This window comes from Girardinichthys multiradiatus, chromosome 9 (assembly GCF_021462225.1).
Source record: "Girardinichthys multiradiatus isolate DD_20200921_A chromosome 9, DD_fGirMul_XY1, whole genome shotgun sequence".
NCBI lineage: Eukaryota > Metazoa > Chordata > Actinopteri > Cyprinodontiformes > Goodeidae > Girardinichthys > Girardinichthys multiradiatus.
Window position 1 is genome coordinate 17,244,081 of NC_061802.1, and position 20,266 is coordinate 17,264,346.

General features: G+C 37.1%; 1 protein-coding gene and 1 long non-coding RNA gene across 2 annotated transcripts in view; one reads left to right on the plus strand and one right to left on the minus strand.

The window, feature by feature from the left end:
- adcyap1r1b (adenylate cyclase activating polypeptide 1b (pituitary) receptor type I) overlaps positions 1-15,993 on the plus strand; it is a 31,738-nt gene extending 15,745 nt beyond the window's left edge. The window contains exons 2-14 of the mRNA XM_047375326.1: positions 278-404; positions 4,056-4,152; positions 6,172-6,285; positions 8,313-8,416; positions 8,502-8,599; positions 10,044-10,176; positions 10,282-10,435; positions 10,522-10,582; positions 10,661-10,730; positions 12,944-13,035; positions 13,225-13,354; positions 14,299-14,340; positions 15,654-15,993. Coding sequence (XP_047231282.1) covers positions 354-404; positions 4,056-4,152; positions 6,172-6,285; positions 8,313-8,416; positions 8,502-8,599; positions 10,044-10,176; positions 10,282-10,435; positions 10,522-10,582; positions 10,661-10,730; positions 12,944-13,035; positions 13,225-13,354; positions 14,299-14,340; positions 15,654-15,842 — 1,335 coding nt within the window. The 5' untranslated portion in view covers positions 278-353 and the 3' untranslated portion in view covers positions 15,843-15,993. The remainder of the gene's footprint in view (positions 1-277; positions 405-4,055; positions 4,153-6,171; positions 6,286-8,312; positions 8,417-8,501; positions 8,600-10,043; positions 10,177-10,281; positions 10,436-10,521; positions 10,583-10,660; positions 10,731-12,943; positions 13,036-13,224; positions 13,355-14,298; positions 14,341-15,653) is intronic.
- On the minus strand, positions 14,202-15,769 carry LOC124874111. The gene is made up of 2 exons (XR_007039701.1): positions 15,632-15,769; positions 14,202-14,328 (listed from the first exon to the last, which is right to left on the minus strand). It is a non-coding gene; the product is annotated as an uncharacterized LOC124874111 (long non-coding RNA).
- Positions 15,994-20,266: the final 4,273 nt, after the last annotated feature.

The following is a 20,266-nucleotide window of genomic DNA, read 5'->3' on the forward strand; positions in this document are numbered from 1 at the left end:
TTGGACAAATAAAAAACTCTGTTTAACAAAGGTTCGATTTGGATTCATTTTGACAGCCATTACTCAGTTTTAGTATAAACTTAAGTTGCATTATTTCCTTGAAACGAATTCAAAGTCAAACTTAGTCTAATGAAGAGTATTGTTCAGAGACAAAGATTCTGGACTGGATTTGCCATCCAGGGATTTATAGTTTAAATTCGCTGTTGCAGAAGAAAAAGGCTGATGGAAAGGTGTTGCAGAAAGGATGTAATATCTTTCTTTCCCACACTTGTTTTAGATGCAAAGGTGAACTGGCATCCCGCTGTGTGGTGTCTGTGCAGCTGCAAAAACTCTGGAAACTACTGAAGAACAAAATGTCTGCTGTTAAAATCAACTGTCTGACCCTTCTCCTTCTTCTGCCTTTGGTAAGTTCTAAGCCTGTTTTTATTATTATTTTTTAGTTGACAGTTCATTATTGGAAGCATCAGGAGTCAGTTTAAGATCTGGATTGGACACATGTACACATGTAAGTACACATGTTTACAAATAAGCAAAATAGTGAGATCTACACAGGTCCTCAGTCTGTTGTGAGTACGTTCACAGCAGAATATAGAGACGACTGAATGGAAATTGTGTAATGCTATTTATATAATGAAATGAGTTTAAAAAACAATCAGAACCACAACCATACAGTATATGGTGTGGACTTAGATAATTGATTGTTAGTCAGAAATTTCCATCTCATCATAGGTGTCAGATAAATTTTAAGCAATTAATTATTTATTTTGGCTGTTCTTTTACAAGGTGGAATGATTATACAAAATAATTGAGTGGACAAGGTTTCATATGCTGTGGATTTTCTCTAATCCAGACACGACACAAAATATACATAAAGGACCAAATATACACATATACCCTCCTCAGTTTACAAAGATTTTCACAATGAAGTAGGGATAGGCATACGATTAAATAAATCACACCTGTGTCACACAATTTGTGGGCACCATCCAGCTTCTAGCAGAATTCTGGCTGGACATTTAATCTTTCCTCTAGGCAGAACTGATAGATCCCTTATCTGCCTTGCTTCCTAACACAAGCCTATCTTTTATGCATAGTCCATATATTTTTAACAGGACTGACAGGAACTTTGGGAAGACCATTCTATTAGCTAAGTTTTAGCCTGTTTAATTTACTATAAGATCCGTTTTGATTTGTGTTTGGGATGATTGTAGTGCAGGAACCAGTCTAAACCAGCAATTAGCCATCTAGCAATTAATTTGAGCTATAGTTGAAGAAGGTTGTAGAAAATAATGCCAATTTGTCATTATTCCATTGTGTGATGCATCAGTACCACTGCTAGTAAGAAAATCCCACAGCATGATGCTACCACCTCAGTATTCACAGGTTTGAAAGCTTCACCGTGACCCCCACAACAAAATATTTGTCTCATTTAACCACTAATATTTTCTCCAGAAGATATTTGATTTATCCATGTAAGGAACTACAAATTTCATTCAAGCAGAATGTGTGCATTTTGGAGCAGGGATTTCTTTCTTGGTCATCATCATCTAAATTTATGATGATACACAATAGCTTCAGTGGACAATAATACTCGTGTTCCAGCATTTTCCAGTTATTGCTAAGATTGAGCACTGGTGGTGCCAATATCCTTTTCTTCAAAGGGGGACAGTTAGGGTCTTTTTCCAGACCCAAGAAAATTGGTGACACAACTTGCCAATTTGTACTTGCATACTTATTGCAAAGACCTTTTCCAGCTTATGTAAATCTATAATTCTCCTTCTTAGATTTTTACAGAATTCCTTAGGCTTTCCCACTGTTCTGAGAATCAATTCTCCGAATGCTTTGAAACAAATCCTTCATGCTGGGAAAGAGAAACTAGCAGCCGCAGTCAACCAAGAACACCAACCAGAAGTTGATAGTTCTTGGTCTTGCTATCTTAGAATACATTTCAGGATCTTCAGCACCACTTATTAATAGATTTAGGTAAAGGAATGTTAATATTTGAGCCTGTATGTATAATGATGAGTGGAATAGAGAAACTCCACAATAAATTCAAGTTCATGCATCCATATCTTGGTTTTAAAATGCATTAGAGTTTTTTGTTGAATAATCTCTCCATCCTGGAAAAGGAATGTCTAAAATAAATAATTGAATGCTCCAAATTAATGTGACATATATGGTCATAATGTGTGGATGTAAAACTTGGTTCAGAAAGGAACCAGAACTCAGATGTAATCAAATCTTTAAAATTGCAGTTTAATTTTTTTTCCTAAAACATGAAACACTACTTATTATATTCATTAATATTTAAAACAATTGTTGTGAATTTTCCTAACATCACTGTGAAAACTGTATTTTGACTTTTTTAACTTTAACAGTAAACATCAAACCAATGTTTGTATTTTTGTAGACGTTATTCAGAATAAGTCATATTTCATCAATATGCAGCAAACAGAAGATAATTTTATACTAGAGGAGTTTAAATGTGATAACTGTGGTGCACTTTATACTGCAGACAGATGTCTGTAACACCAGCTGTCTCCTGCCCAAGCGAGTCATCGGTTTTTACATGTGTAAGAAAATAAAGAAAACCAACAGACTCAGGTGCAGGTGTAGACTTCATCTGAATAAATTCAGCAAACAAGGATTGATTTTCATACACTTAAAGTAACCATGTGTAGTGTCTGCATCAATAATTTATTGATCAGCATGTGGCAGCAACAATGGGCAAAGATCCTCTCTCATCATTTATTTAGTGATTGTTCAGCATTATTCCTGTCTGTTAACTGTGTGACGGAGGGAAATTTTAACATCCCCGGTCAGCCATGGAAAGCTCCCTGAAATGTGGTTTTTATGCATATTACCATGGACAGGAGATTAATTCCATGCCCTTTGCCTTCATCGTGAAGAACTCAATTTCAACACATGCAGCTGGGCTTTGTTAATGTTTCTCAACACAACATAAAACTCCACTTAAAGAGCCTGTTTAGATTTTGCTGCTGGAGGTTTCAGTTACAAATGGACCCCTCTGAGCGTGAGTATTCAGACATGCCAGTAAAACAAGAGTAAAATCAAAGTGATCGGATCACAGTTAACCAGTCCTTATGAAACATAACTCTTCATGCAGTAGGCTGAGCAACAAACATGACAATTATCTCTCTCATTAGTCTGGTTTTTAGTAAATGGAAATAATTTTGGAAATCCTAACTAATTGACCTAAAACAGGAGACACAGTCTGATTTAATGTCAAACAGTGAGAATAAAAGGGTTAGGTGCTGTTTTATACAATGTATATAAACACATTTTATATAGATGGTGGACATTATTACACCAGAAAAACTCCAGAAAGACTAAAAGATGTTAGCTTACTGAAATACCTAAGTAAGTTAACACTAAAGACATATACTTACAACTTCTGGGTAAAAAAATTAACTCCTAATTTACAAACAATGTCATTCAGTTAACAAAAAACATGAATCCACTCATGCAACACTGAACCTGTGGCTGTGGCTTTGCATCATTCCTTGAAATGATCTACCATAACATTTCTTTCAGCTGCTAAAACTCGACGTTTAAATTCTCCCCCGACACTATAAAGCCTTGATGTAACGTCTTCCTGACTGGCGCCTGCACTGAGAGACATATAAAAACACCAGCTAATATTCTGATAAACCTTTCTCACTCCCGGCGTTAGCTCTCCTAGGAGCTGTAAAAATGGTGGACTTGACCTCCATATCTGTGGTTGTATCTCAGAACTGTGACTGCCTTTATGATCTTTAACCCTGATAGACGTCACTGCTCAGCAAACAACTCTTTCTGTGTGTCTGAACGTTTTAACGATTAGGAACAAGTTCTGGCGTGATCCAGTGTGAAAAAACTGCATGGATGAAAGCTTTTGTTTTCAACAGAATAATGTTGTTATCCCAGGGTCAGTTCACATTGGGGAGGCTTCCAATAGCTCTGCAATGATTTATTTAACTGTGCTTAAACAGTTCCCCAAGCGATGACCTCTGCGATTTGTGTTTTTGTTTTGTTTTTTCTATTCTGTTTTCCAGGGTTCGAAGCAACAGGTCCCCTCTAACTGTGTAATCAAGAGGGAGCAGGAGAAGTGTATGGAGATGATGGCTCTGGAAGATTCAGACTCTGAATTTGGTAGTTGTTTAATTCCTTATCCTGATGCTAATCGCTCTTTTAACAGTTTTCAATAAGGCTCCAATTAAAATAAAATAACACCGAGATTAATGATTAGTACATGTTGAGGGTCATCCTCCTAATGACCAGCAGATAGGTCTACCAGCTGTAATTAACCCTGACCTGATTTGTCTGCAGACAAATCATAAAAGGCTTCACAGAGTGCCTTTCTCTTTGTTATCTCAGTTTTATTAGCTGCATGAAAACAGAGAGAAATCTTTTCTTTCAGTCTGTTTTTTTTACATAGATCTTGATTTTGAGGCTTTAAAGTGTCACGATTGTTTTGTGTCTGCCTTACTGTTAAATAATCAGACAGAACACTGAATTGAATCAACACTTTTGATCTAGCATGTTACTACTCCTGTCCCTATTCTTCTTCTCCCCTTACGTTCCCTCTCTTACTTCCTATGTAATCACATAACCAATACATGACAATGATGATAACCATGATGAAAGTTAAGTGTGATTAGCGGCTGACAGGCATCTCTCCTGCTGTAAAGATGATGGATGAAGGCGAGATTAATTGGATCGTTTGAGACCTTTTTAAATGCCCCACCAGACTCAAAAGCTGCTACAACCTTCTTTCTAAAGGCTTTAGACATTTCTTTTGTACTCAACATGGCATTCACTTTTACTTCAAAACGTAGGAGCACACAAAGCTAAATGTCTGAGGTTTAAACAGCACAAACATACTTCAAAATGCTGAGCAACAATGTTCTTATCATGTGCTCCTGATGTAACACACCCATGTCTAATTTTATCCATCCAACACACATAAATCAAACGGCTGAATTCCCTCATTAGAACATTATTCATCATCTCTGCAGAGGCCTGGTAATGAGCCATTTATTTGATTCAGGTGTGTTGCACAGTGGTAGCTCTGGGGGACTGGACTTCGGCACTGCTGGAATAAACTAATGTCTTAATTTATTCCTCAACAAAAATTGCAATTTTGTATCTTAACGTTTTGTGCTAAATTTTTAAAGGCAGTTTCTTTGTATTTTTATTGTTCATTTGAATCACTTCAATTATTCAATACAAATTGATATTAAATCTCCATATGCCCAAGTATGTCAATAATTAAAAAAAACCTGCACAAGCTATCCTATTTTTCTGTTTACTTGGCTGTAGGTTTACGTTTCTAAAACCAGTCAGCTTTGTGCAGTTTCTTTATGTGACTAAAAACATTTCTTCTAATGAATGGTTAGTTGACCCTTTCTTGCAATCTGAGATAGAATCAATATTTTTTTGTGCCAGACTACATGTTTCAACCGTGGCAACAGAAAGACATGATGCTGGTAAACAGTTTAGTACTGGAATTGATTTAATGGAAAAAACACCTCTTGCTATCTGTTCATAGTAACCTTCCTATAGTTTTAAACATAAAAACGGCAAAATTGTATTTGTTGTGAAGAACAAGAAAATCTATATAAGTGTTGTAACTACAAAAAAACGGCAGCATAAGCATATTATGCACTTTTCTTCCGTATTTACTCTAAATAATATTGTCTCAACAGCAGCTTAAAAGCTTGAAACTCCCAAGCAATGTTCAAAAACAACAAAGTTATAATATGCTTAATCCATGGAACATGTTTTTTTTGTTTGAAAAGAAAGGCTTATTTCAACTAGCTGCTTGTTAATAACGATATGTAAGTGGTGAAAACTACCAATCAAGCATAAAACATTTGTTAAGAGAACTATAGCGAAAGCTCATTCTATTCGGTTTACTTCAAATGGTTGTGGCAATAAGTACAAGGAGCATGTGAGAAAACAGAAAGGAAAGAGAAATTACAGAGTCATAGAAACATTTTTTATTTCATAGAAAATCGATGTCTCACTCTATAATTTGCTGATTGCTAACTAAACAGATTTACACAAACTGTGAGCTGATCTTTTAAAGTGGGATTTGGGTGTATTTGTGAATGTGCCGTGGCCTTTTAAACGTGAAACGAGGTGTTTGTGTTCCTGTTACCTCCTCAGACTGTCCGTGGTTCTGGGACAATCTGACCTGTTGGCAGCCGGCCAAGCTCGGGGAGGTTATCCAGGTCAACTGTCCAGAGCTCTTCTCTCAGTTCATTAGCGAGGAAGACTATGGTCAGTTCCTGTTAACTCTTCATGTACATTCAGCATGATCTACCAAACTTTTTCATATCATTGCATTCATTTAAAACCTCCATTAACACATTCTGGTAGAAGTATTTATGTTTTTTTTTTTTTATTGATGTGATTGTGAAATGTAAGACTGATTTGTTTAACAAAAGGTATGCAGGGCACTGTGTGAAAAATTAAATAGACCCATTGTTCAACAATTTGAAGAACCACCTTTTGCTGAAGTTACTTTCAGTGGTGTTTTTATTTATGTCTGATCTCTCATATCATTTCACTCTTTTTTCTAACATGCCTCAATTCATTGACCTTTTTGCACAGCTCTCGTAAGGTCCCACAACAACATTCCAATCAGATTGAGAAACGTATATACACTGCTCAAAAAAATAAAGGGAACACTCAAATAACACATCCTAGATCTGAATAAATGAAATACTGTCATTGAATACTTTGTTCTGTACAAAGTTGAATGTGCTGACAACAAAATCACACAAAAATCATCAATGGAAATCATATTTATTAACCAATAGAGGCTTGGATTTGGAGTCACACACAAAATTAAAGTGGAAAAACAGACTACAGGCTGATCCAACTTTGATGTAATGTCCTTAAAACAAGTGAAAATGAAGCTCAGTATTGTGTGTGGCCTCCACGTGCCGGTATGACCTCCCTACAGCGCCTGGGCATGCTCCTGATGAGACGGTGGATGGTCTCCTGAGGGATCTCCTCCAAGACCTGGACTAAAGCATCCGCCAACTCCTGGACAGTCTGTGGTACAACGTGACGTTGGTGGATGGAGCGAGACATGATGTCCCAGATGTGCTCAATCGGATTCAGGTCTGCTGAAGGATGTTGCAGGCAGCAGATCGCTCTCCACCGTGTCTCCAGACTCTGTCACGTCTGTCACATGTGCTCAGTGTGAACCTGCTTTCATCTGTGAAGACCACAGGGCGCCAGTGGCGAATTTGCCAATCCTGGTGTTCTCTGGCAAATACCAAGTGTCCTGCACGGTGTTGGGCTGTGAGCACAACCCCCATTAGTGGACGTCGGGCCCTCATACCATCCTCATGGAGTCGGTTTCTAACCGTTTGTGCAGACACATGCACATTTGTGGCCTGCTGGAGGTCATTTTGCAGGGCTCTGGCAGTGCTCCTCCTGTTCCTCTTTGCACAAGGCAGAGGTAGCGATCCTGCTGCTGGGATGTTGCCCTCCTACGGCCTCCTCCACGTCTCCTGGTGTACTGGCCTGTCTCCTGGTAGTGTCTCCAAGCTCTGGACACTACGCTGACAGACACAGCAAACCTTCTTGCCACAGCTCACATTGATGTGCCATCCTGGATGAGCTGCACTACCTGAGCCACTTGTGTGGGTTGTAGAGTCCGTCTCATGCTACCACGAGTGTGAAAGCACCACCAAACATTCAAAAGTGACCAAAACATCAGCCAGAAAGCATAGATACTGAGAAGTGGTCTGTGGTCCCCACCTGCAGAACCACTCCTTTATTGAGTGTGTCTTGCTAATCACCAAAGATTTTCCCCTGTTGTCTAATCCATTTGCACAACATCTGTGAAATTGATTGTCAATCAGTGTTGTTTCCTAAGTGGAGAGTTTGATTTCACAGAAGTTTGATTTACTTGGAGTTATATTGTTTAAGTGTTCCCTTTATTTTTGAGCAGTGTATATGCAACAACTGTTTTCCTAAACCACCAAGCCTCAACCACTATGCTTGGCAGTTAGTTTAAGGTGTGTGTGGTAATACTTTGTGTTGTGCATTGTGCTAGAGTAAATTGTTTTAGATGTCTTAAAATTCATTCAGAAGCCACATTGCATTCTGAAGTACTGCATTTGTTTTAAAAACAATAGTATTTTTCCTTTAACCCTTTCAAAACATCCTTGTTCAGGCCTTCTCAAGTTGTCTACATGTGTCAGGAACTTTACAATTTAATGTGCAGTTTCTCAGATGCGGAAACAACTGTCAGTTGTTTAAACTCATGTTTCTGTTTTCTGCACCAATAGAATTGGGGAAGGTGAGTCGTAACTGCACCGAGTTTGGCTGGTCAGATATCTTCCCTCATTATGTTGACGCCTGCCTGTACGAGGAAGGAAACAGCAGCCACCCTGTGAGTTTACCACCGGCTGTCAGGTCCAGAGCTTCATATCACAGCCTCTGCACTCAGTTCTTATGTGTTCATGTTTCTGTTTCAGGACATGTATTATGTGTCAGTGAAGGCTCTGTACACAGTGGGCTACAGCACCTCCTTGGTGTCCCTCACCACTGCTATGGTCATCCTGTGCAGGTTCAGGTGAGACTTTCAGAGTGATGGAAAAAGGTGTAGTTGATGGGTTGAACATTTGATACAGATAAAACAAAATACGTCAAGACTTTATCATAGCTAAAGCTACAATATTTCAGATTTTCTTTGATTGAAAAAATTCGAGAGCAATGCAAACAGAGAAAATAAAAGTGTTAAAAAATGGGCACATGCAGCATTGAAATTATTCAGCTTATCAAACAAAACACAGAATTAGAGTTCCTGATACCTAGGAAAATGTTTGATACCTGATGCAATTTTTGATTCTGCAGGAAAAATAAAAGCAAGAGGGTTTTTTTTATAAAAATTAAAAACCTAACAACAAAATTATAATTCCTGCAAAAAAACCAAAAGGTTTAAGGTCAGTCAGCAGCCATTTGGATAAAAGAAAGATGATCTTGTGTAGCAAAACAGCCGAGGTTAACTTTTGCTAGAAATCTTAACATCCATAATGGAGTTGGAGTTGCAGGAGGAGGTGAGAGAGAGAAACCACACACAACAACACACACGACATGACAGGAGTACGGTATGTAAAACCTTTATTCCCAAACACTGTAAACATTGATGTCATCCGTATAAATAATCAACAATCTTCTTCTGTTTCTTTGCTTATTATGATTTTTGATCATATTTTCTTCGATGATCAAACAGTGTAGGCAGAGTGGGTTCACCATGGTCTCGACTAGTTTCTAGTCAACTTTGTTCTGTTTAAGGCTTGGTGTTAAAAACCTTAAAACAAAACATTTTGGATTAATTTCTTAACTTGTTATATTAACTATGTTTTTTTTTTTAAGTTTAAATGTGCAGCGTGTATAAAGTTTTCTTGCAAACCCTGTGATTATGGTTACATGTTTTGTTAGGTTGGCAAGAGCTGCTTGCAAAGGAGTAATGTGGCTAGTATGTTGATAATAAATACATAGATAATAGTAACTTCTGCCATCCAGCCTACTTAATATTTCACTTAATTTTTCACCAATTTGGTTAAACTACTTGGCTTTATATATATATATATATGTGGTGTGTGTATGTATGTATGTATGTAGATTATTTTGAAAAGAAGAGGAAAGAGGGCTGAATAAAAATATAGCTTATTGAATTTGTATTTCTAAAAAATGTAAAAAGATATTGTATCATTTTTATTCCACTTGTCAATTATGTACCGCTTTGTGTCGGTCTATGTCATGATATACAGATGAAATACATTGAAGTTTGTGTTTGCACCATAACAAAATGTGAAAAAGTAGTTTTATAAGGCACAACACGACATCCTAAAACTGAGATCTGTTTGTAAACTAAGCTTCAATCTCAGCTGTTTTTGAGAAGTGTGCTTCCAAGTTTTTCTTTTATACCTGTTAAGGTTTTTTAGCAGAGAAGATGTAAATGTTTGGGTATGAACAGCTTCAGCATGCAAAACTCTTCTTTGATTTTCACGCAGGAAGCTACATTGCACCAGGAACTTCATCCACATGAATCTTTTTGTGTCGTTCATGCTGAGGGCCATTTCTGTCTTCATCAAAGACAGCGTGCTGTACACAGAGGAGGACAGCGACCACTGCTTTATACACACTGTAAGCAACACAAATGCACACACACACACACACACACACACACACACACAGGTCTTAACTTCCTGTTAGTGATGCTTAACTCTTTGCTTTCCATCTTTTCTGAAGCTGGAGTGTCGAGCTGTGATGATATTCTTCCACTACTGTGTCCTCTCCAACTACTTCTGGCTCTTCATCGAGGGTCTGTACCTCTTCACTTTGCTGGTGGAAACCTTCTTCCCTGAGAAGAGATACTTCTACTGGTACATAGTCATCGGCTGGGGTGAGACCTTCAAACATGGTCTGGTCTGAATGAGCAGGTCAAACCCTCACTGAATTAATCACATCAATGTTTGTGTGTTTCAACAGGAACACCGACGGTGTGCGTGACCATCTGGGCGGTCCTGAGGCTGCAGTATGATGACATAGGGTTGGTTCTGAATAAATGATGAGAGAAATCTTGTGCTGATGTTTGTCTGTAGGTATTGTTAACATTCTGGTCTCACAGGTGTTGGGACATAAACGACAACGCTGCCATCTGGTGGGTGATAAAGGGACCCGTTCTGGCTTCAATCATGGTAAGAAACAATGACAAAAACACCAAACACATTGTCATGAGAAAATGTTTCTATCCCTCCACAATCTCCCCATTTTGTTGCATAATAGACTTATTCCAAAACCAATTTCAGTGCAGCTTCCTTTCAAAAAATCTACACAAAAAGCTCATAATTACAAACTGAAAACATGTTTTTATGTGTTTCTGTACATGCATAAATAGTTACATAAATACTTATTCCAATGGCTCGTTTTTTTCTAAAAGCAACTTTGTCGGCATTTACAGCCTAAGGTCTTACTGGGTATGTCTCTACAAACTTGGGATCTCTTCTGTTTTTCTGTGCATATCCTCTCAAGCTAAGTGAGGTTAGATGTGCAGCATTGTTAGGCAGCAATTTCTAGATCTTGACAGAGATATTTATTGGACTCAAGTTAGCTTTCTGGCCCCGCTACTCAGTAACATTCCCAAACTGCACCTGAAGCCGCTTTGCTTCGAGCCATTGTTGTGTTGTCACCTTGGTCTGAGATCCAGAGCACTCGGGAGCAGTTTTCTTAAAGAATATCTCTATATTTGCGTGTTGTCATCTTACCATTTTTGCAGACTAGTCCACTCAGTTCCTGCTTCAGATAAAACCTTCCCACAGCATCATGCTGCCACCACAATGCTTCACATTTGGGATGATGTCAGCGAAGTGATGAGGAATGCCTGTTATTCTCCACACAAGACACTTAGATTTCAGGACAAAAAGTCATATTTTAGGTTAATCAGATCAGAGAATTTTGTTTCTCTTGGTTTGACAATCTCTTTATGCCTTTAAGTAAGAAGTGATATACATAAAAGCCTGAATGGTGATGTATTCCAGTACCAACATTCAAAATAGTGTTAACTGAATTTACCACAGATTGACTGCAGTCAGGTGGTTCTCAATGATTATAAATAGAAAGAAGATGCACCTGAGCTCTGTTTTGAATTTCATAGCAATCGATATGTATTTACGATGTTTAAATGTTCACATGATGTATGAATTAACAAAAATTATCAAGAAATTATTGATAATGTTTTTATTTGTCATTATTGTCCATTTTGTATAGGTCTTTAGGAAATAAAACTCTTCTTAAATTTGTTCTAGAATGTAACAGTGTAACAATATTTGGAAATAGGGAAGGGGTATAAACAGTCTCTGGTGGAGCTCCTTTTATAAAAGATGATAATCGTTAAATGGAGCATACAAACTGTAAAACATTAGGTTTGCTGAAAGAACAACCCAAAATTATGTACATTTTGCATTTAAGATGAAAAATCTTATTTGCTTGTAAATATGCTCTATCCAGAACTCCTCAAGTGGCATAGCTTTGGCTTCACCTGGTTCAAATAATCTCCTGTTAAGCATTATTTTCAATAGATTATTGAAAAGTTTATTTTAGTAGCTCAATTCACTGAGTGAAACACATTATATAGATTACTTACACATATACTGATATTTTCAAGCCTTTATTTCAGTTAATTATGATGATTTTCCCATTACAGCTAACGCAAACACAACATTTATGATTAGAATATCACATCAGAGCAAAATAAAATATTCAACCAAACGTAATCCCAATCATGCACATATTCATACAACAAAATTGCAGACTGGTAAGGAACATGGGGTTAAGTGCCATTTGGCAGGAGGAAGCTGGAACTGCACCCACAGCTTGTACTCAATGAATTATTTTTCTTTAGCTAAAATCCTTCACACTTCACACCATAAAAGGGTGAGTTTGACTCATTAACCTATGATGTTTGTGGATAATGGGCTACTAATGGCTCATAACTAATAATAATTTTCATTTATTTGCAATAAAGCCCTTATGTTTGAATAATTTTGAACATTGACATTAACAGGTGGTAACCATTTTCTACTAGTTTTCTTCGAACCTAAATAAAAATATATGTTTCTAATGGAGTAAATATGATTTCAGAATTATTCACCGCAGTCTAGAACAGATTTACTACATCTTAAAGTAAATTATGAGAAAGATGAATACATTTAAAGTTTATTTGTTAATTAGGCTTATTAATAATGATTTGAACTCAGAATAGATTACATGAATGTGAAAGTCTTGTTTACAAAAATTTTAGATTTGACTTGTAGAAAACAACTGAAAGCACCTCTGGTTTCTGTAATCCTTCCACAGTCTTTCTAGTAGAGACAGTTTAGTAAAATTTTCGTGTCATTTTGTTTGTTTGCAGATCAACTTTGTGCTCTTCATTGGTATCATCGTCATCCTTGTCCAGAAGCTGCAGTCCCCAGACATCGGTGGGAATGAGTCCAGTATTTACCTGTGAGTGATTCCTATTTCACATTTTCTGTCTGATATGAAAACATTTTTAGAGTTTTGCTATACCAAGACTAACCACAAGTGAAGCTTTTTTACTCCTTTTAGTTTCTGTTTGTGTACTTTTTGAAACAATTATAAAATAATGTTGGCTAAATCGCTCATGCACACACATGTTGCTGTGTTGTGTTGCAGGAGATTAGCCCGTTCCACCCTTCTGCTGATCCCCCTTTTTGGGATCCACTACACGGTGTTTGCCTTTTCCCCGGAGAACGTCAGCAAGAGGGAACGACTTGTCTTTGAGCTCGGTCTCGGATCCTTTCAGGTGGCCCCTCCCACTTCTTAAAAGAAACCCTGTTATTTACTTATTAACTCACAGAGCTTTTACATAAAGAAAGGTTTGACTTGACACTTTGTCAGACTGACTCGATGAATATAGGCTAATTTAAAAAAACATTTAAAAGTGTTTAACTTAGTTGCCCCTATTGGTGGAGAGAATAATTACACTTTTACTTTCTTATCTAAAAGTTGGATAAAACAAGAGAACATGCCAGTCAGTTCAGGCAGATGTGTGTCATTTTATAAGTCAGGAAATAAGTACAAGAAAAATAGCTACTACCCTAAATTTGCTCATATTTAGTCAATAATTCAGTAAGTTTCACACAACTGGAACTGACAAACACAGCTGTATCAGAACCCATATGACACCATCCACTGTGCAGCCGTTTTATGCGATGCACGCTTAGAAAAATAATTTTATTCCCTACCATCACAAACTTAAACATGTAGAGTTTTTAAATTCTACTGAGACTTTAACTAGAGCTGTGTATCTGCTGAGAGTAGATTTAGGTTTTCTGCTTTTTTGATGCTGTGTGCCTGTTTTTCTTCCTAAGAATCTTGTTAAAGGGCATGGCATCATTACTGGCACATTTCTAAACAGAAATCGGTTATCGGACTACCAAGAATCTGACAATGGGCTATAACTGCTTTTTCAGCAGGATGATGATCCCAAGCATTTTGCAAAAACAACACAGAAATTGTTATTCTGCTTTCAGCCTAAATCCTATAGAAAACCTGTGGCATGAGCCTGTAAGATTCCACTTTCTGGAAATTCCTGAGAGATTTAGAGATATTGTCCAACATGGAATGGTTGATTTGAATGCTTAGGTATCTCCAAGGGCTGAATGGTTTAATGGCTGAAACAGGGAGGGTTGTTTGCAGTAAATGTGATGGTGCTTCAGTGTTCACTGATCTTCTGTGTTCCTGCAGGGCTTTGTGGTGGCTGTCCTCTACTGCTTCCTGAACGGAGAGGTAAGTATCAATTTGAACATTCTACACATCATCTTATTTAATGACAATATAACAACGCACAATTTAATAAAACATTAGTTAAGGATTCCAGACAAATAAATCACAAAACTCAAATGACCAAGTTAAATTTATTTAAATAAGCATCTTAATTATTTAATTTATTTTAGTGAATAAATCTGTTTTACTGACAAATTCTTTGAACTGTAAAATGTCTAAATAACTATTTGTGATAGAGACAAGTGAAAGTTTGGATTTTTTTTTAATGTTGTACTTGCAAAGGCCTACAGCAGACTAACATCCGTAAAGTTTGTTTAGATATTAAATAAACAGATCATTCATCAGAAAAATAACCTTATCATGCAAAAACAAAAATTATTTGATGTATTTCATTTGTTGTTAGATGACAATAGTTACTTAAAGATGCAAAAAGGGGGTGTGGCGGTGATGCATGGATAAAGCACGTGACCAATTTACCGAGGCTATAGTCCTCTACGCAGCCGTCACGAGTCCTGGCTCCTTGACCTTTGCTGCATTTCTTCCCCTCTCTCTTCACCCCATTTCCTGATTTTTATCTTGAAAAATAATGGCCACTAGTGCCACAAAATAATAAAAAAAAGAAAACAAATAATGTAAACAATTTTGACCAAAAGTGGCATTAATTGATATGTCCATAATGAAAATATTTTGCCTCCATGCATTACATTTTACTCATTAATTTGCATCTGTATTATTTTTACATGTGTTTGTAAAAATAAATAGGGTGTTGAAATGAAATAAAGAAACTTAAGTAAAGAAAATAAATTCATAAATAGTAAAAAATATAGTCTAAGTCAATTTTGAGTGCCTGTAACACAGAAGTATATTATATAAGAACATTTGTTTTTGAAAATAAATAGATAATGATGCAGTGACAGGAAAATATATACAGAAATAGATATGGAAAAGAAAACACCCTCAGTTAAATTAATAAGATAACTGAACATAATGAAATAACATAGGATACTAAAAGATAAAATACCTAAATGGATTAATTAAAAGTTTAATACAAATCAAAAATAACTAATAATTAGGCAAGCATTTAATAGTGAAATACTACATTCAAAAATTAAAATAGAAATGTCAATTAAAGCCAAACTTTCTAGATCAAAACTTGCTTAAACTGATTGATTGTATATATATTTTTGGAAAATATTTTTTATGTTGCAGTTTTTACATGTCTGTATTTATTCTTGATTTTGGCTGTCCTATTATCATTTCTTTGTTAATAACAAATAATGAAATTAATAATGACCTTGTGAAGTATATCCCTCAAGGTGCAATCGGAAATCAAGAGGAAATGGCGCAGCTGGACGGTGAACAGGTACTTTGCTGTGGACCTGAAGCACCGGCATCCTTCGCTGGCGAGCAGTGGGGTGAACGGGGGGACACAGCTGTCCATCCTCAGCAAGAGCAGCTCGCAGATCCGAATGTCCAGCCTGCAGGCCGAGACCCCAGCCACCTGAGTGGCCACTGTGGGGATGCCTCAACCGGACCTACCGCTGCTGACCCCAACCCTCCCACCCTCGTCCCAATGACCGACCTAACCGACCCATTCTTCAACACGGACCCTGATGAATCCACCATGGAAACCCAGCTGAACTCCAGTGACCCCAAACAACCTCTTGTGTGAACCTGAATGTGCCAAATAAGAACTCACTAATCTGGGAGCAGCTGATCCTGTTTCAGACTGGACTGTGCTGTTTCCTGGCTGAATTATTAAGAAGTATCAGCATCTGTCTCCATATGTTGTTAGTTGAAAATGTTGTCTGGTGCTGCTGAGCAACATGATGGGACCAGCCCATTAGTTAGGCGTGTCCTCAAACTGTTGATTCCAGGCGGTCCAAATGTTTCTCAGCATTCCTGTTTAAGTCTTAGCTGCAAGAAGACACTAACCACCCAGTTCTAAATACATTAGCTGAGCGGGAGATTACTTTTCTTTATACGCTGGGTTGTATTTATCTTGCAAAAAAACTTCAGTGGCTTCCCAGAAGCTGTTTTTGTAACTGTCAGCATTGCTTGTACATTCTAACCCAAATTGTGTGTCGCAAACATGACTGAAACTTTAGCGGAGAGTAAAAGCATTATTCTGTTTGTGTTGCATCAAGGGAAATGTAGTAACTGTGGTTTCAAAAGCTTGCTCCAAACTCCTCGGCGATGTTCAAGATAAATCTGCTTGTGTTGTACTGATTTCCAATTATGGTTTCTATAGCAACATGAAGCTGCAAGACTGCATTCATTGTGACCCTTTAAAGGACAAAAGAACCAGAGAGTAGCCGCTAGTGGACCTGAAGACTCTCTTATTGGCATTAGTGACTGAGGAGCTGGTTTCAGTGACAACATATTTGTGCAGAGAAACCTCTGCAGCCTATATGATATAAAGTGACTATAAAAGAAGCATTAGTGTTATTCCTTGCTGTTTAAGCTGTGACTGATCAATAAGGAGCATGAGTGTAAATCCTAGTAGATGGAAGAATGTCAGGGAGAAAAATAACCAGTGTTTATTGGAAAGGAACGTTTTCTATAGTTATGTGAAAAGCCAAAACAGATGTAGAGTTTAGATAATTGTGCCAAGCTGAGGTTTGTCTAATACGACAACAATACGACCTCTTTTCAGAACCTCGGTGCTGCACAGAAAACAGCCGCTAGTACAGAAAATGTCAATGAAAATGTTACATTTATTTACTTGCATGAAATTGAACTAACTGTTGTTATGCAGTTTTTCTTTGTGAGAATTCAGTGCTTTAACTGGATACTGAACAAGCTGCTGTGGAGACAAAGCGTTGTAATATAAATTCTTCTGTCACATCTGCAGTCTCTAGCAGAGATATTGTACAGGTCTTACATAAAAGGTCTAGATACTCAGAAACCTCAATCACTTTGCGGTTTGTGTCTCTCGATGTTTTACATGCTGTCTTGATGCTTGATAAACCAAGATGAAGGTTTATATATAGTCATGATTAACAAAAAGTACATCCCGTTTTAATTTTTTACATATCAGAACATAATAAAATGGTCTAGCTTTTCCCAGGTTCTAAAATAAATTAAATCTAACCTTAAATGTAAAAAAAAAAAAACACAACCAATTCCACAGTTTCAGTATTTATTAAGAGAGGATAAAGCAAAAATGGAGACGTGAAAAAGTAAGTACACCCCAGAAATCAGCTGTTTGTGAAACAAAGCGTGGCAGCAGTAACTCTCAGTAGTCACGTTCTGTCCGACTGGATCAGTCTTTTACATAGTTAAAGAGGAAGTTTCGCTACACTCAAACTATACTTAAGTTCATTGAGATTTGCAGATATTTGTTTCTGCACAGCCTTTCAGTCAGACTGATGTCTAGACTTTGACTAGGCATTTGAATACCTTAATTATTTGCTTTTTCCACCATTCTGTTTTAGATTTGCTGTTTTGTTTGGCATCATCGTCATGTGGTTGCAAAACAAGCCCAAACATCAAACCTCCACCGCTGAGCATGACAGCTTAGGTAGCTTAGCAAAACTAAGCAGTGCCGCCTTTTTCTTTTTAGAGAGAAGAGGCTTTCACCAAGAACCCACTCCAAACAAACCATACCCGTTTAGTCTTTTTCGTTGTAGTCATTCAGCTCAGACACTTCAGAAATGGCCCTATAGGTCTTTCCACATTGATGGACTGTAACGATTGCTTCGCTGAGGTTATTGCTGATGTCTTGCCACCCTCTCATTGTGTTAACGTACGCCAATAGGCTCTTCACCAGCAGACTGCCAATATCCTGCTTTTATAGATGTGGTCCCACTTGATTATTTGATCAGGTTCTTTAATAATCCGTACCTGACTGCCTGTCTCCACCTTATATTAAAACTGAAAAGGTGTACTTTTTTCGTCATTGTTTGACAAATAACTATATGGTAAATCTGTTTTGTTATGGAAAATAAAAATAATTTTTACGACTTGGTTAATAATAGTTCACGTTTATTATTACCCAATACATAAAACCCTACAAAATGAAATAGGGTGTACTTTCATTTTTACTATGATTCTAAAAGATGATTTTTATTCAACTCCGGTCTTATTCCAAAAATGAGTTGTTTGACTCCTGAGTTTCTGTTTTGCAGAGGTTATTTTTGCAGCTGGCCTCGCTGCAGATGTGTCCTCCCGTTCTCTGAATCTCAACGCTTGACACTGCTTTGTGTCTCCAGAAGTGCCTTCAAGCACAAAACCAGTATTCTTGCTTCTGTTGTCGATTTAAAATAGCTTATTTTCCTTTCAAAACAAAACTGCAAAGTAAAACAAGGGGTAATGCACTATTTTTTGCTCGTGGCAAAAATCCTGTACTTTAAACATGGAGGCCTTTAGAGTACTTTAATCATTTACAAGGATGAGTCAAAAATATGACAAATTGTCTTTACTAAAGCAGTGCTTTGTCTTACAACTTCAGAAAGGCACACTGTTCCCTTAATTATATGTATACATTTCAATGAATGTTTCTGCTTGTTAGGAGCTGTAATGGACTCTGTTAAAAACATCATAGAGGTTTAGTAAAGCTTTCATTACATTCAATTTTTTTATTTATGCCAGATAAGTGTTTTGAATTGTATTGTTTTAGATATTCCATATACATAATTTAGTTCGTTTTCAGGCTAAATGGCATTTTCCTTTGGAGCCTAAAATTGACAAAATGGACCGAGACCGATGTATTTAAACTTTATGTATTTTAACCATTCCTTTTCACATAGAATTGATATTTTTTCAGACATTTAACTTTGAGCACCAGTCAGTGTAATTGCCACATCCATCCCATCCGTACAACGAGGGAAGGGCTGATCAGAAACTGTACCGTCCTGCTGTGCTGTGTGTTCACTCTGAGCTGCAGTAATAGCAGCGCAGAGCCAGCTGCAGCCATAAGAGGGCCCTGTTCAATCTGGGGAAAGGGCTGGACAATCACACATCGCCTCTGCTCTGGCTCAAAACATTCACCACAAACATTAAAGACAATCTCAACTGCTTTATTTCCATTTGTTGTTTTATAAAAGAAGTTGGAGCCTTATATTGCCAGTACTATGTTGATGTCAGACAAAAGAGTTGCTTTTCTAACACTGTATCTATAATTTGAACTTGTTCGATGAAGTAGTTAGGTGAAGTCTTCTGTAGCCGAACGTTGTGACTTAAACTGCAGTTGAAATGTGCAAAACAGAAACAAGCTGCAATGTTGTACCTTGTAAATGTAAATGGTGTTTTCTGTGAATAGCTGCCATCTAAAGATTTTATGCTGATTGTTCTCATGTTTTTATTATTTCTTAAATAGGGATTTTGTGTTATAAAAAAAAACCTCCTATAATTCCCCTGAACTCAGAAAGGCTGATGCATGTGTTTTTGCAAGGCAAGGGTTTTATAGGAGGGCAATCTGAGATGTTCTCTTGTGTTGAAGCAGCTGTAATGACTGTATGAGGCAGTAAATAAGCTAAAAGGTGTGTTTTGTGGGGTTAACTGTGAATTGTTTTGTGGATCTTAGCTCACACTCTGAAAAATGCTTTTCCTTTGAATGTTAACAAACATGAGGGAAAGTACAGTGCCATAAAAGCTGCAAGACTCTGTTTTTACTGTGACGCATGAGCAGAATTTTTCTTAGTCTATTTGACAGTTGTTTTGATTTATATGCTTAACTATATGGATTTATTCACTTGAAATGACAAAATTTGGCTCCATATTTTGTTTTTAGGTGGCTAAATGTATCATATTAGGTTCTTTTAATTGCCCCTCTTCAATTGTTTTCACTGTACCATCTTTTTTTCTGAATATCATTTGTTTTTGTATATTATGAAACAATATATATATAAAAATAAATGTTTACCTTGTTGGCTCACGTGTGGTGACACTAATTCATTGCTGGAACTTGTTGATTTATTTTTCAAAA